Source organism: Neoarius graeffei, chromosome 7, assembly GCF_027579695.1.
Source record: "Neoarius graeffei isolate fNeoGra1 chromosome 7, fNeoGra1.pri, whole genome shotgun sequence".
In the NCBI taxonomy this organism is placed as follows: domain Eukaryota; kingdom Metazoa; phylum Chordata; class Actinopteri; order Siluriformes; family Ariidae; genus Neoarius; species Neoarius graeffei.
Genome location: NC_083575.1, coordinates 11,810,858 through 11,827,798, shown reverse-complemented (window position 1 = coordinate 11,827,798; position 16,941 = coordinate 11,810,858). Strand labels below are relative to the sequence as shown.

The 16,941-nt window shown below is 41.9% G+C and overlaps 1 protein-coding gene across 1 annotated transcript in view; it reads left to right on the top strand.

Annotated features, from left to right (window-relative positions):
• Positions 1-792: 792 nt before the first annotated feature.
• The window catches only part of ldlrap1b (low density lipoprotein receptor adaptor protein 1b), a 98,192-nt gene continuing 82,043 nt past the window's right edge, over positions 793-16,941 (top strand). Inside the window, exon 1 of the mRNA XM_060925268.1 lies at positions 793-1,087. Within this exon, the coding sequence (XP_060781251.1) occupies positions 1,003-1,087 (85 nt within the window). The 5' untranslated portion in view covers positions 793-1,002. The remainder of the gene's footprint in view (positions 1,088-16,941) is intronic.

Here is a 16,941-nt window from a genome sequence, read left to right as displayed (position 1 = left end):
CGCTTTATCCTGTTCTACAGGGTCGCAGGCAAGCTGGAGCCTATCCCAGCTGACTACAGGCGAAAGGCGGGGTACACCCTGGACAAGTCGCCAGGTCATCACAGGGCTGACACATAGACACAGACAACCATTCACACCTACGGTCAATTTAGAGTCACCAGTTAACCTAACCTGCATGTCTTTGGACTGTGGGGGAAACCGGAGCACCCGGAGGAAACCCACGCGGACACGGGGAGAACATGCAAACTCCACACAGAAAGGCCCTCGCCGGCCACGGGGCTCGAACCCGGACCTTCTTGCTGTGAGGCGACAGCGCTAACCACTACACCACCGTGCCGCCCCACTTTCATATCAACAAGGCCAAAATATCAAAAACAAAAGTTATTTTTTAATTGAAATAAAATATAATATTGAGTCTCTAAAATATGTATAAAAAAATAAAAGTTTATCAAATCTTTTTTTCCTGTCTCTCTCTTTGGAATTATTTTTCCTTTTTTACACTTCCTTCTTTTAATATTTTATTTATGAACTGGAATGTCTGGTTGTTTGTTTATTTTGTTGTATTATTTTTTTAATGGCACAGTGTCGCGTAATTATGACGTACTATGTTATGTACGTGATTTTTTTTTTCCTTCTTTCAAGGAGCTAAAACGGGATTCCATACTTAGCGCTTATTGGCTACTAGATTTCGGGCTCATTAACATACTAAGCACCGCCCAGCTCCCTGCGTCATCACGTCGCCTGGCTGATTTGCATATTGAGCCCTGCCCCGTGTGGCGAGCATGCTGAAGTCTCGTTTAAAAAAAAAAAAGTGAGAAGGGGAGGAAAATAATCCAGCTGGGGCAGAGAGGAGAGGAGAGGAGAGGAGAAGAAAGAGAAGTTGTTGTTGTTTCCCCCCCTTCACACTGACTGGAATACTGAAGAGAAAAGGGTGAGGAAAAGGAAAAGTCCAGGGACGGAGGAGAAGAGAAAGAGGAGTGCGGGATCGGTTCTCCTCCCGGTATGGACGCTTTAAAATCTGCAGGTCGGGCGATAATCCGGAGTCCCAGCATCGCCAAGCAGTCATGGGCTTCAGGAAAACATCAGAGTGAGTTTACATCCGGAAACAAACCTGATATTAGTGTTCTCGTTTCTTGGTGAAGAATGATGGAAGTAGCGGCTTGTTTCTATGGAGCTCACTGAGGGAAAGTTTCTTCTCTTCTCTTCTCTTCTCCGGTCCCGGTTTCCACACTGAGAACTGTGTCAGGTTTATGAGGATTCAATAATAATAATAATAATAATAATAATTATAAGAAACAAACTGGTCATGCTCGTTACAAGTTAACGCTGTATTATTATTGTTATTGTTTATTATTTATTATTTCTGAAACAACAGCAACAAGAACACGTTTCATGAGGATGATAAATTAATTCTGAGTGACTTTTTTTGTTGTGAGTGAAACTCGTCAGGGAAAGAAACCGGAGTTAGCATTGTGGCTAACTCCCACGTCAGAGCTGTCGGTTTTCCGACTTTAGTAGAAAGAAGACAGACAGAGTCGTGTGTGTCAGTGGGTGGTGGTTGTTGTTTAAAATCCTCTCTGTCTCTCTCTTTCTACTATAAACTCTGCTTCTGTACTCCTAAATAACTTTTACAGCAATCTAGCTGCTTCACTGACGCTGAACGTTACGTTAACGTTACATTAAGGTTGTCATGGCGTTCTCAGGGTTCCTGTGGCTCCCTGCTCGGATCTTCAGTAATCAGATCAGATGGTGAAGGAGTTTATAGATGAAACGCTTCCCTCAATCCCAGACTCTCTCTCTCTCTCTCTCTTTCTCTCTCTCTCTCTGTGTGTGTGGTTTTTTTTAATTTTTTTTTTAGTTTTTTTCCCTCTTCATCTCGCCACGTCACCCGAAAAGTCTGTCTCTCAAATATGTACACAGCTGCTGGAGTGAAATCACTGCACTGTGCTAGGGCTGTGCGATATGGGAAAAAAAATATCCCGATACATTTTCTCCATTTCACGATATATTGAAATCTCCTCTAAAGGACCCCATGAAATCTAACTTTTACTCTTTTCACTACAATCCCTGCAGATTAAATAACATTCTTGGTTAACTTTACAGGTGGTTTCCAATAACACATATTTTAAAGTTTCATGTTAGTGATTTAAATCACAATTGAGTTGAAATAAGACTATTTTTATTCAATGTGGCACAAACTGCAAAAACAATCTTGAAAATTGCACCAAAGGGGCAGTACAATACAGAGCTGCTCAGAGCTCAAATCAATAAAGTGCAAGCTCGACACCGAGAGACATTTAGCCTAAATTAAAAAAAAAAAGTGCTCATTCATTAAATTATTTTAAAAAATAGAGGTAGATCTTTGCAGATGATGGGCCAGTTTTTGCCTCTCAGATGTGTATTGCCTTCTCTGTAAAATGTCTGCGACCAGGCAACTCATGTTTGGGATCGAGTGTGTTTAGTAATTTTTGGAAGCCTGGTTTTTCCACTATACTAACTGGGATCATGTCTTCGGCAATGACGTTAGTGATTGCATCCGTTATAGCTCTCCATCTCGGACTCGTTTTCTCATATGGGGTGGCTTTGGAGAACGAGGCCGCTATGGTCATTTGTTTAGCTTGTGTGGGGGTTTTAGATCGTGGGCAAGTAGTTCGGAGTTTAAAGGAACAGTCCACCGTACTTCCATAATGAAATATACTCTTATCTGAATTGAGACGAGCTGCTCCGTACCTGTCCGAGCTTTGCGCGACCTCCCAGTCAGTCAGACGCAGTCAGACACGCCGTCACTCCTGTTAGCAATGTAGCTAGGCTCAGTATGGCCAGTGGTATTTTTTGGGGCTGTAGTTAGATGCGACCAAACTCTTCTGCGTTTTTCCTGTTTACATAGGTTTATATGACCAGTGATATGAAACAAGTTCAGTTACACAAATTGAAACGTAGCGATTTTCTATGCTATGGAAAGTCCGCACTATAATGACAGGCGTACTAACACCTTCTGCGCGCTTTGGCAGCGCATTGATACGGAGCTCAGATATCAATGCGCTGCCAAAGCGCGCAGAAGGTGTTAGTACGCCTGTCATTATAGTGCGGACTTTCCATAGCATAGAAAATCGCTACGTTTCAATTTGTGTAACTGAATTTGTTTCATATCACTGGTCATATAAACCTATGTAAACAGGAAAAACGCGGAAGAGTTTGGTCGCATCTAACTACAGCCCCGAAAAATACCATTGGCCATGCTGAGCCTAGCTACATTGCTAACAGGAGTGACAGCGCGTCTGACTGACTGGGAGGTCGCGCAAAGCTCGGAGAGGTACGGAGCAGCTCGTCTCAATTCAGATAAGAGCATATTTCATTATGGAAGTACGGTGGACTGTTCCTTTAAGAGACTCTTCATACTGTACCGGGTGAGTTTTCAGGTGATGGAGCATATTTGTAGTGCTGCTGCCTTTCGTGATGACAGGTTTTTTTTTGCACACTTTACAAATTGGCTTTTGCTGTTCCACGTCCTCCTCGCGATATCCAAAAAAATGCCAGATGACTGACCCCTTACTAGTTCTTTTAGGAGCCAATTTGTCCGCTTCCATTTTTAATTTGTCGCTGAAATTGACAGAGCTTACACAGTAGCCTATGCAACACCAGCAATTGCACGAACTGAGTCAGCGCTGTAAACCGAAACTAGAAAATCTTCCCGCAAGTTCCTTTCAGCACTGAGATGTCGCCCGGGATTGGTTGGCGAGTGTGTGACGTTATTGTTTTTTTTGTTTTTTTTTTTACCCTTAGGCAGCCTCTCACGTTACTGCCTGAGGGACAGGGAGAAAACCACCGGAAAAGGTTTTAAACAAATGCAGCAAACACGAAACAAACGCAAGTCGGCAGATGACCATAAAATACTCGATAGTTACGATATAATAATTTTATGTATCTCACACAGAATTTTCGGAGATATATCGAGTATATTCGAAATATCACACAGCCCTACTGTGTGTGTGTGTGTGTGTGTGTGTGTAAACCTTCAGTGTGGTGGTGCCAAGCAGTTTTCAGGGGGAAATTGCTCACACATGCTTGAACAGAAGTCAACATGTGACGTCACAATCCAGTTTGCATGTAAAGTTTATTTGTGTAACGCTTTTAACAATAAACATTGTCCCAAAGCAGTTTTACAGAATCTGAATGACCTGAGACATGAGCCAGTTTTATTCCTAATCTATCTCCAATGAGCAAGCCCGTGGCGACGGTGGCAAAGGATAAACTCCCCCAGACGACACGAGGAAGAAACCTCGAGAGGAACCAGACCCAAAAGGGAACCCATCCTCATTTGGATGACATGACTATAACATGAACAGTTTTAACATAAAGTCAGTTTCATTGATGTTATAAACTCTTCGTTGATGGAAACTTGAGTGCAAAACTGTTCATGACGACCAACTGCAGTCCTAAAGTTAGCAAGTCAACTGTAGTCCTCAGCCATAAAAGCATTACTGTAAGAGTCCAGAGCGTCCTACAGGTGTGACTTTCAATTGTCCATCTGGGGCCATCCTCTACAGGAGCGATGCGATGAGATTCCAACCAGACACAGGGCACCAGGATGGATCAGGCAGGTCCAAGAAGAAGAGAGAGAGAAAGCACAGGTTGTTAGGTATGCCCAGTGTCACCTGAATAAGTAGGAGCAGTATACATATTGCACTGAGTGCAAACAGGGACTCCGGCAAAACTAACTATGACAGCATAACAAAGGGGAGAGCCAGAAGGTAACACAGGCATGAGGGAGCCCCAGGACATAAAGCAGCAGCCACTACACCGTCAACAAACTCGAGTGAGCAAGCGAGTGGGAACTGACAGCATCCATACATCCCAGTTTACCAAAACACTCTGTCTGACGACCCTCCAGATCTACACCTTTACCTCATAAACACCATTAACACAAGGCTTGACTAAACAGATATGTTTTCAGCCGAGACTTAAACACTGAGACTGTGTCTGATTCCCGAACACTACTTGGAAGGCTGTTCCATAACTGTGGGGCTTTGTAAGAAAAGGCTCCGCCCCCTGATGTAGCCTTCACTATACGAGGTACCAGCAGATAGCCTGCACCTTTTGATCTAAGTAGGCGTGGCGGGTCATAGAGGAGCAGAAGTTCACTCAGGTACTGTGGTGTGAGACCATTTAGTGCTTTAAAGGTCAATAGTCGTATTTTATAATCAATACGAAATTTGATTGGGAGCCAATGCAGTGTGGATAAGACAGGGGTGATGTGGTCATATTTTCTAGTTCTAGTAAGGACTCTTGCTGTGGCATTTTAAACTAACTGGAGCTTGTTTATGCACTTACTGGAACATCCAGACAGTAAGGCATTACAATAATCCAACCTGGAGGGAACGAAAGCATGAACTAGTTTTTCTGTGTCGTGTAGTGACTGACATTAAATTTCTTATTTTAGCAATAGTTCTGAGATGAAAGAAAGCTATCCGGGTAACGTTATTGATACGAGTTTCAAATGAAAGACTGGGGTCAATAATCACTCCGAGGTCTTTTACTGCTGCACGTGAAGAAACAGAAAGGCCATCCAGAGTCACTGTGTAATCAGAACACTTACTTCTGGCTGCATGTGGTCTGAGTACAAGTACTACAGTCTTGTCAGAGTTAAGCAGAAGGAAGTTAATAAGCATCCAGTGTCTAATGTCCTTCACACATTCTGCAATTCTATTAAGTTGGTGTCGCTCATCTGGTTTTGCAGAAACATATAACTGTGTGTCATCAGCATAACAGTGGAAACTAATACAATGTTTACCAATAATATCACCCATAAAGAAAAGATCAGTGGACCCAAGATAGAACCTTGTGGAACACCAAACTTTACCTCAGTATGTCTAGAAAAATCACCATTTACATCAACATACTGATAGCATTGGCTCAACAAGCTCGTTTTTGTATATCAGACCATCCAACATGAAAAAAGAAATTTTCTGGCGTGTTTTTTTTTTTTTTAATATATAAATTAGAATAGATTTTATACAAGTTAGTTCTGGTCCACTAATTTGATTGACTGAGCATTGTTCCAAAAGTGCTAATCTTTTGCATAACAGCAACCGAGACGTTTCTGTGTCCCCGAAATGAGAGTTTTCGGGAATATGACTTTTGACTTAAAATATGAACACTCGTCAAAGGAACGTAAAAAGAACCAGGTGCCGCCAATTCTACTGGAAGCACCTTTAACAGGAATGTACAAGTCAGTGTGAGCATGTCGCTAGCTATCCAGCTATCCGATATGCTAGAAAGCGAGTGTGGCTTCTTTGGGGTTGAGTCCAAAAGGTCACTTATTGGATAGTAATTTCATACTTGGACAACTGTATAAAAACACTATCACGGTTAAGGTCGTGCTCCTGTGCTGAATATCAGCACGGTTGCGATGAGCTACGGCACAAATCTGAAGCACTTTTCTTCAAAAACATGACTTGGATAAAACCACAGTTCTTCGTTACAAAAAAAAAGTATAAATATCATAAAATCAATCCTAACAAAAATAGTTGTGTTTATGTATAAATAAGCAACACGACTGTACAGTTCAATTCCAATCTTATCTTTTCCATTTGTTGCAGGATCGGATCAAACTTATTCCCCTCCGATATCCAATCCTGAATATTGGGTTTGTTCTGTATCTCATCTTTCGTCATGGCATCACAAACTATTTCCAAAATACTACAGTTTCTGTTGTAGACAAGATGAACTAGTTTTGGAAATAGATGTGAAGGAAGCAGTTACAGATGGAATAGCTCACTTTTGGTATCTGTAAATTTGATTAAATTTTTTGGGAACAATGGTGATCAGTGATTAGTCGATGGAAACTTTGAATATTCAGCTGACCTTGGACGTGACAAGTCAGAGCTCGGAGTTAGGTAATTCCCAACCTCCGTGCAAAAGATGGATGTTTGTCATTGTTGGCAACAAGCTCACCAGCTAACTGTGATGAGAGATGGATGTTTTTCTCCGTCGGTGTGATAGATTTAACAAGCGAATTTGTCAGTATGTTGATTGATCTCAAGGAAATACTCGTTTAAAGGAAATAAGCTGTGCAGCTGTGTTTACTGCTGATTTGATGTCACTTGCTGAGCTTGTGGGATCTCTGAGTTCAGGAGACCGTTCCGAGTTTCTCGACTTGGAATTCTGAATTGACCGGGGTGGTTTATTTAATTTCCTGGCTGGAGTTTGGGAATTGAGTTCCAACCTCCAGTTGATTGCAGAGTGGGCTGTCAGGCTTTCCATAGTGACGGTGAGTTGAACGAACCTTGGGTGGCACGGTCGCCTCACAGCAAGAAGGTTCCGGGTTCGAACCCAGCAGCCGGCGAGGGCCTTTCTGTGTGGAGTTTGCATGTTCTCCCCGTGTCTGTGTGGGTTTCCTCCGGGTGCTCCGGTTTCCCCCACAGTCCAAAGACATGCAGTTGGGTTAACGTGGGGCGGCCTTGGGCTGAAGTGCCCTTGAGCAAGGTACCGAACCCCTGACTGCTCCCCGGGTGCTCTAGTGTGGCTGCCCACTGCTCTGGGTGTGTGCGTGAGTGTGATCACTGCTTCAGATGGGTTGAATGCAGAGGATGAATTTCACTGTGCCTGAAGTGTGCATGTGACACAAAGGTTTCTTCTTCTCCATCTCAACTTGCTTCACCAGCAGCTGTGATCAAACTCCTCCAAAATGCAGCTTGTCATGTTAACCAGAAAGTTCAGCGCTGTCAGTCCTCAAAGCTTTCTCATGTCGGAAAACTTTTCAGGTTTACTTCCGAGTGTTACAGTAATAACCACTGACGCTGGAGGCTCCTTCAAAAAAAAAATGTCAAAAACGCATCTCCTCACTGCATTGCTCTGGCTTCGTCAAAGATCCGATAACATATTATAATGAGCGCATGAACACACACATCTGTGATTTTATTTGCCTTACAGCCGGAACGACTGACCGAGCTGCTGTGATAGAAAATTAATCACTACGTTCGAACCAATCAGATTTGAGAATTCAACAGTGTTGTACCTCAGACTGAATATCAGTAAACACGGTGACTGTTGATTAATCACAGGAAGAGTTAATTACGAGCTGTAATTCATAGCTTGGCTGCATCGAGGAATTTTGTAATCTATGGACGGCGGGCGCAACATCTCAGCGTTGCTAGGCAATGCTCTTTGTCCTTTCAAGCAGGACACTGAGTTTACTGAAGGGAGAAGTGTGAAAGCGGACATATTTGTCTCAATATGCTGCATTTTTTATAATCCTTGTATCGCCGGCAACCATTCATCACGAGGATGAGCATAGTGGTGTGTGACTGGTGGGTCAATACGGATGCGGTGTCTGGCTTGGAAAACAATGCCGCCCTATAGGATTCAGCCACAGCTTTAATATTGTGTGTGTGTGTGTGTTCATGCTCTCTGAACAGAGATGCATTGCTTTAGTCATGCTGCAGCAGGCTTTCACAGCAAAATCCCCACCGTGCCAGGAGCTTAGCTGCCTGCCGTCCCTTTTGTTCGACTTTGTAAGGGGAAATGCGACGGGTCCTCTGACTGAGCAGCCTGTTGCCAGAGCGTGTGCCACTACTGGGGCCTATCCGATGTTTTTGTTTGCTTTCTTGAGCTTTGGCTTTTGGACGAATGAAGCTTGCGCATCAACTAGCCAATCAGAACAGATTGTAGACCTTCATCAGTGGAAATGAAGCATACCTCCCTTGTGTATTAAAGGAGAACTGAAGTCATTTTTAAACTTGCTTTATTTCTTAATAAACATGTTATTCAATTACATTTTTGATTTTAATAACCTTATACCGTGACTCATATTGGCAACTAATTGCAATTAAATATCATACGTATCGGCCTATTCGGTTTTTAGCCATGTTGAATTTAGTTCGTTTGGTCCATGGCAGGCGTCGCTTATCTGCGCGATCTTCACGAGACTTGTGCGAGACTTTGAAATGTGACGTGTCAGCCAGGTCGTTTTGAAAACCGTTTTCCAAACGAAATATTGCACAAAAATGAGTTTAAATGACGATTACTGCCAACTCTTTTCAAACTTTCCTGATTGCGATCAAAACAAACAAAACTTCCGGCTTGATTACATCATCTTTTGGCAATGTTGGCAGATGTTGGCGACTTTGATTTCCGCTGTACGTTTTACTTCCGTCCTACGATGTCTCGCACAGGTCTCAGCGAATCTTGCTTATGGCCATTGCTTTGACATATGGACTGATATATTACAGAGCATATATCAAACACTCATAACTTGCTATAGCAGCGACAAAATGTGACATTCAAAAATACAGTCCTATTAGGGTCAGGGCTGTACGTTAACTTTGAGACATGGTTGCCCATTCGGGCAACCATTTGTAGAAATCTGGTTGCCGAAATATTACATATTATTTTTTTTATTTATTATTCAACCTTCTCAGACGCTGTGTGTATCAACAAGCACTGACACTAGCGCCCCGTGCGAGTAATGCGGTAATTAGTCATGTAGTGAAGGACATACCAATAGTCAGTCCCCCCAAGATTTCGCGGGCCTTTTTTGTGATTGTTGCGGGCTAAAATGTCTGATGTTGAGGGGGGTTTTCCAAAAAATTGCACTGAAAGTTGCGGTGTTTTTTAGGTTTTTGTTGCGATTACATTGCGGGAGGAAGTGAAAGTTGCGAGAAATTGTTGCGATTTTCTCTTTTTGTGATTAAAATTGAGTGATATGTTAAATATTAAGTTATTACTGAAAAACTATTGATTAAAAAAACAAAAGACACTGAGAAATGGTCCTATAAACAACTTTACCAATATAAAAGATTACCAGGACTACAAAAATGCAGAAAAATAGGCTTTACTTATCCAAATGCACCTGTTGGTTCAAAAGTTAAAGTGCAGAGAACCTCACAGCACAACATGAAGTTACCTTAAAATATAATATAAATGCCTCAGCTTTCATGTAAGAAAAAAAACTATTAATACTAGTACTGTGTGCAGGCAGTCTCTCCTGAAGACTAAATTAAACAATAATTATAAACTAATAAAATAAATGGCTCAGGCTTCATAGAAGAAAAAAAACAATTTGAACAGAATCTCACAGTATGATGCTGAAGCTGCCTAAACACTGGAAAATAAAATGCCATTTTGGCAAAAATGTTGGCATCCATTAATTTCTTGTATTAAGTAAAAAATAATGTAAAGTGCACACAGTCCTTCACTGTAAACATAACACACTTTCCGTAAAAGAATTTAAGCCTACATAAACACTGCCTCGCACATCATGCAATGTTGCCAGATACTGCTGACGTTTTCCAGCCCAAAATATGTTCAAAACCCGCCAAAATGCACTTAAAACCGCCCAATCTGGCAACACTGCGCACATGCTGCTTCTCTTGAACATGTACACGGAAGTAAGGCGGAAGGTAGTTTGTCGACGTCACCTCAAGACGACGCCAACGATTGGTCAAATTTGCGGGAAAGTTGCAGTGATTGGATATAATTACAACACCGCCCTGAATTCACGGGGATTGGTTGAATTTGCATTGAAGTTGCAAATCGCAACATCGCGAAATCCTGGAGGATCTGAATAGAACACTGAATATGCACTACGCGATAATTATTAGCAATGGGAAACTGCATTGCGAGCCTGCGATGTGCAAATGTGAATTTTGCTAGTTGTTGAACATCCCGTAATGATAACATGGACGCGGTCTTTCCGAGTCAATCGCAAATCATGATGGAATTTCATCGTAATATGAATGAATAAACAAACATCGTTTTTCACGCAAGTTGACATATTTGGGTAGTTGCCCGATCGGGCAAGCATTTGTGAGCGTCTGGTTGTCCGAATCTACTGAATGGTTGCCCCGGGCAATCGGGCTACTGTTAATGTCGAGCCCTGAGGGTGCATCAGTTGCCCTCACTTTCATAAAATCTGATGCATTTTTGTTTGGGTGTTCCTTTTCACCAATAAAGACATCCTGTAAAATGTTTTGACCATATTCAAAAGTCTAATGGTGGCACCATGAGGTTCATTTTTTGCCAAAAAACGCTTATTTTATGTTTTCGCGTAAGGTTTGAATCACAATGTTGGACTCCATTTATTGATTTCTTGTGAGCCAGAGATCATGTTAAGAACCTTTGCAAGGGATTGAGAAGCATTAATGTGATTCATAATACATTTGTATTGTTTCAAAGTAGTTGAACAATGATTCAATGAACAGCTAAAACTCAAACTGTGCTTGATAATATATTTAGAATATGCACTAAAAATGTGGATCTAAGATATTTGGTATACTCTATAAGGTGCCATAATGTTTCATGAAAAGTGATCGAAATTTTGTCATAAAAGTCATAAAATAGCAGCTTTTTCCATAACTTTGAGCTCCTGGTGCCACCATTAAACTTTAGAATTTTGTCAAAATATTTCACCCAGTGTGTTTTCTTACCAAAAGAACAAAATAAAAACAAAAATGCATCATGATCGGAGGAACTTTTCATTTTTAGGGGGCAACTGATGCACCCTAAGTCCTATATTTAATAGAATTTTGATGATAAATTTGCCTTCAGTTCTCCTTTAAACTCCGAATGCAGCTTTTGCTCGGAGCATGAATGCTTCCGGTACGAGCGCGTTGACTTGACTTGTCCACTCTTGATTGATCACAACTTTAGTCCTTCATCGCTGTCAGTTTCTGAACACAGCGCTGCCTTGAGCCGGATATTTTTAGTTTGGGTTTTGGTTTTCAACCCAGCAGTGGCACTGAGGTGTCAAAACTCTGTTCACAATCGACCACACATGTCATCGTTTCACTGTCCCTGCACTGTCTTTGCTCGATGCGGATGCACTATTTCCTGCACGTGAAGCGACGCGTGGGTGTTGATGTTCCAGGCGACAGCAGCTTTGCAGCAGCCCGTAGCACTCTGGCTCGGCGATAACAGGAAATGTTTCACCACAAGACTTTCAGGCATCTAAAAATACTCATCGTTTTCATCTCATTATCTGTAGCCGCTTTATCCTGTTCTACAGGGTCGCAGGCAAGCTGGAGCCTATCCCAGCTGACTACGGGCGAAAGGCGGGGTACACCCTGGACAAGTCACCAGGTCATCACAGGGCTGACACATAGACACAGACAACCATTCACACTCACATTCACACCTACGGTCAATTTAGAGTCACCAGTTAACCTAACCTGCATGTCTTTGGACTGTGGAGGAAACCGGAGCACCCGGAGGAAACCCACGCGGACACGGGGAGAACATGCAAACTCCGCACAGAAAGGCCCTCGCCGGCCACGGGGCTGGAACCCGGACCTTCTTGCTGTGAGGCGACAGCGCTAACCACTACACCACCGTGCCGCCCCTCATCGTTTTCACATTTAAAATAATCTCCTCTCGGGTCTGTCTTGCTACTTCAGCTCGGTCTCACAGTTGCAGGTCACTGCAGCTAAGAATTAATTCACATCTTGTAGAGGTGTTTATCAAGTTGTTTGCTCACTATTGTTGAGGTCAAGGTTGTGGTTATGGTGAAAGTCCTCCCTGAAGCGAGTAGTGTACGAACTGAACGCTACCATGCAAATACCCCGAACTGTGAATGATTCGTGCAGGAAAGTAGAGTCCATGCTTTGGATTTGGCTTTCAGAAGAGTAAATAATTAGAAATTGATTCAAAAAAGTTTTTAGTTGAATTAATATGAACTTTTTGAGCGTTTGTTTTCAAATTGCTGTGGTGTAAGAGGAATAAAACATGATGTGGTTATAGAAAAATGTGCTCATTGTGAGATGTTTATTTCTGTAATATCTCACAAAATATCAGGCTGTTCTGTTCTGTGGCTGGGAAGTGATTTGCTTTAAGCTGCTCAAATTAAATAATGCACATGAAAAGGAAGTCTGTGTGTGCACTGACAGTTCCAGCTTTCTGTCGCTAAACGAACAGCTGATCACACCGAGGTGCTCGCTGAGCGCCGATATTTATTAATTTGGTATTTCCTGCGTTTTCTTTCCTTCATATCGTCTTTTCTTCTTGCTTTCCATTACTGTAGTCGGTTTTTCACATTTCATTCGCACACTCGCGTCCTCCAGTTTCAAATTTGTATCCCGCAATGCCTTGCGCAAACGGTGAAAGCCCACCACGTCACGCATGGCATAGGATCTTGTATTGGGCCATGGTGAAGCAGGAAAAAAAAAATAGCAGAGAATTTAAGGTCATGTGGAGATAAATTGATTGATTAATTGTTCTAGTTAAAAAATCTAAAAATTGCAAGTCTGTGATTCGAATTCAGTAGATTTTGGTCCACTAAAGAAAAAGAATAATTGGGTGTCGGATGAGATTCTTTTTCTGACCTGCGGTTGAAAAATCTGATAACTTTTTAATTTAGTGATATCTTTAGCAGGGGATGAAAACCACCATGTTTGTTTTTGCCACTTTGAAAATAATGATTTCCTGCTTGAGCAAAGTATTTGTTGAACTTGTCATATCATGCACTTCTTCTTTTTAGGACTTTATATCCGACTCAATTTCGCTGACGGACATCAGAATTACCCCCCCGAGTCCTCATTTGAGAATAATACAGTACTGGAATGAACTAAATTAGGAGTGTGTGTGTTGGTGGTGGGAAAAATCAGCCCTGCATTTATTACATGATTTTATTTATTTATTTATTTATTTATTTATTTTTGTCCTCCGTGCTCTTGGGTTGCCAAGATTCTGGTTCCAGTGGCTGCCAGGTTACTGTTTTTGACTCCGTCCTGGAGCCACAGGCCATTAGCAGGAATGTGAAACCCACTGTAGCATCAAAATTTTGACAGCTCAGCACTTCCAGGCTTGTCCGCAACAGCCTAAATTGTTGTGCCGCACTGCCTTCTCCGTTATTCTGATATTTTTGGTTTTGTTTGGGCCATGGCCTTGAGCTGCTTGAGCTGTGGAGATGTTTATATCCCACCGCCAAACTTTGCGAATCCAAGACGGTATATTCATTAACTCTCTAATGTAGTGCTGTATGTTAATCAGTAGCATTGGCATTTATGGCAGTATACGCTTCAAGCCGACTGAAATGTCAGCTACGCCCACTGTTAATCTCGACCAATATTAACACTTCCAGTGTAGTGATATATATATGAGCAGTTCTGTGAAGCTTAATTCACACATTGATTGATTTGTTTCCGCACCAGCTATAATTATTTACACACATTGCAGTCAGCAGATCTGTCGAGCTGCACTTTGAATTCACCCCCCCGACCAAAGTCAGAATCCAGTGAGACAGCTCATCAAGTTGCCGTGTTGCAAAAAACACTGCAAGATGTTTCAGTTGGGGATTTCGTGTATAGGGCAGGGGTGGGCAATTATTTTTTTTCCATGGGGCCACATGAGAAACAGAAAATTTTGTGGAGGGCCGGACCAAAAGGCTGAACTAAATTCTGCATAATATTAATTGTATTTCTTTATATAAAGCAGTAAATAACACTGTTTTTACAAGCTGCTAAGACTGGTAAGAGTATGGAAAAAAACGAGGTTGCCTTACAAAAAATGTCATTTATTCAGTCAAATTTCCCAAAACAATGGTTAACAAAATGTGAACGTTTGTACCTTTTTTTTTTTTTTTTTTTAAGTCACATTCACCCCAAAACACAATAAAGACATCACAATATTGTCTTTCTACTCCAAATATCAAGCAAGATGCATCATATTATAATAATGATGCCCACATTTGTAGTCTAATCACCTCATTTGGTGTTTTTCAGTTTTTTATTTGTTCAGTGAGAGAAATCTCGTCTCTGTTGGTCTTTAACAAGTGCATCAGAGTCAGATTAAATGTCTGAGGTGGAGATGCGAAGCACAGCTGACAGATGATCATCAGTCCATTCGGTGTAGGAATCAGATCTACAGATCGGCTCGGGCTCCGGCGCCTGCTGGTGACGTCACACTATGCGATTGGCTGGACCGTTTTGAAGGATGACGTACAAGTTTGTGGTTGGTCTGGACAAATTACGGAAGTAGTTATCGCGGGATTAGGTTTCGTAGGATTTCATGTCATGTTCATGTCACGCGCATTGCGTTTTTGTTGAACACAACTTCAAAATAAAAGCAATGCACATTCAGTCCATGCATGAGGTAAAATTAGAAAATACGTTTATTTTGTAATTTCTAATTAACCTTACGCGGGCCGGTCAGAATGAACCAAAGGGCCGGATGCGGGCCGTAAAATGCCCAGGTCTGGTATAGAGTATATAAATTCCTGCCCGTCTTGATGAGCAGATATTCCCAAAGCGCTCGGAGAGGAAAAACAATCAAAGCTGAATCGTTTAGAAATAACGTACAGAAATATTAAGTGCATAGCCGAAGCTTGACTAAATGTCAGACGAATGTATTTTTAGCCCGTATCCTGACTGTAGCAGGCGTGAGCTCTTGTTGGTGAAAGATTTAAGCGTCAGAGTTCAGGAGTGAAAACTGACAGCGGTGCTGCAGATATTAATCTGTCAGGAAGCACAAATAGAATCTTGACTCAGTCTGGTCTTCATGTTGGATTACACCATGAAGATCCTCTAGGGATTATGGCATGGATTAGCACAATCCGGACTCCTGCTCGTGTACGTTTCATCATTACTGCTACTAGTATTGTACTCGAGACCAAAGTGTAGCAATTCCAAGACTTTCAGGGATTGAGATCAAGTCAAAACCAAGCCACACTGAGACTGAGTCAAGATCAGACCATGTGTGTTAAGCCTCGGTCACAACCGGCCGTACGTGCTCCTACGGCCGGTCTACGTGCAAAAAACGCAAGAAACGCACGGAGGGCGCGCGTGAAACGCACGGAGGGCGTGCGTGTGACATGCTGATTTTCAAGCCGTAGACTGGCCGCAGAGGTTCTTTGTCATGTCAAACTCTACGGGCGCTTACGTTTTTTTCAGGTTGCAAGACAAACTTGCAGCCAACGTGCGTCTTTCTCCACGAACAAAAAAATGCAGCGATTTGGGGAAACGCCAAAAATCACACGGCCAAAAAATTGTACGTCCGGTTGTGACCTAGGCTTTAGGGTGCATCAGTTGCCCCCTAAAAATGAAAAGTTCCTCCGATCATGATGCATTTTTGTTTTTATGTTCCTTTTGGTAAGAAAACGCACTGGGTGAAATATTTTGACAAAATTCTAAAGTTTAATGGTGGCACCAGGAGCTCAAAGTTATGGAAAAAGCTGCTATTTTATGACTTTTATGACAAAATTTCGATCACTTTTCATGAAACATTATGGCACCTTATAGAGTATACCAAATATCTTAGATCCACATTTTTAGTACATATTCTAAATATATTATCAAGCACAGTTTGAGTTTTAGCTGTTCATTGAATCATTGTTCAACTACTTTTAAACAATACAAATGTATTTTGAATCACATTAATGCTTCTCAATCCCTTGCAAAGGTTCTTAACATGATCTCTGGCTCACAAGAAATCAGTAAATGGAGTCCAACATTGTGATTCAAACCTCACGCGAAAACATAAAATAAGCGTTTTTTGGCAAAAAATGTACCTCATGGTGCCACCATTAGACTTTTGAATATGGTCAAAAAATTTTACAGGATGTCTTTATTGGTCAAAAGGAACACCGAAACAAAAATGCATCAGATTTTATGAAAGTGAGGGCAACTGATGCACCCTAATGTGTATGAAGGGTGACGGCCATTAACAGGAAGATAAATTTCAAATTTGTGCACAGTTCTTGGGTTTCACGTGACGTCACGTCCGCCTCGTTAGTTATTCAAAACTTTAGCTGGTGTTCTACCAAAGCTCAGTTGAGACAGCGTTTGTACGTAGAAGGTGCATTGCTCACTCGCATGAAAAACGCCTTACGCTTGCGTTGTTTCAGGTTGATCAAACCGTGAAACTGATAAAAGTTTCTTCAGGTGGCTTTTGAACCTCTCGTGCCCCTTTTCCACCAAAGCAGTTCCAGGGCTGGTTTGGGGCCAGCGCTTA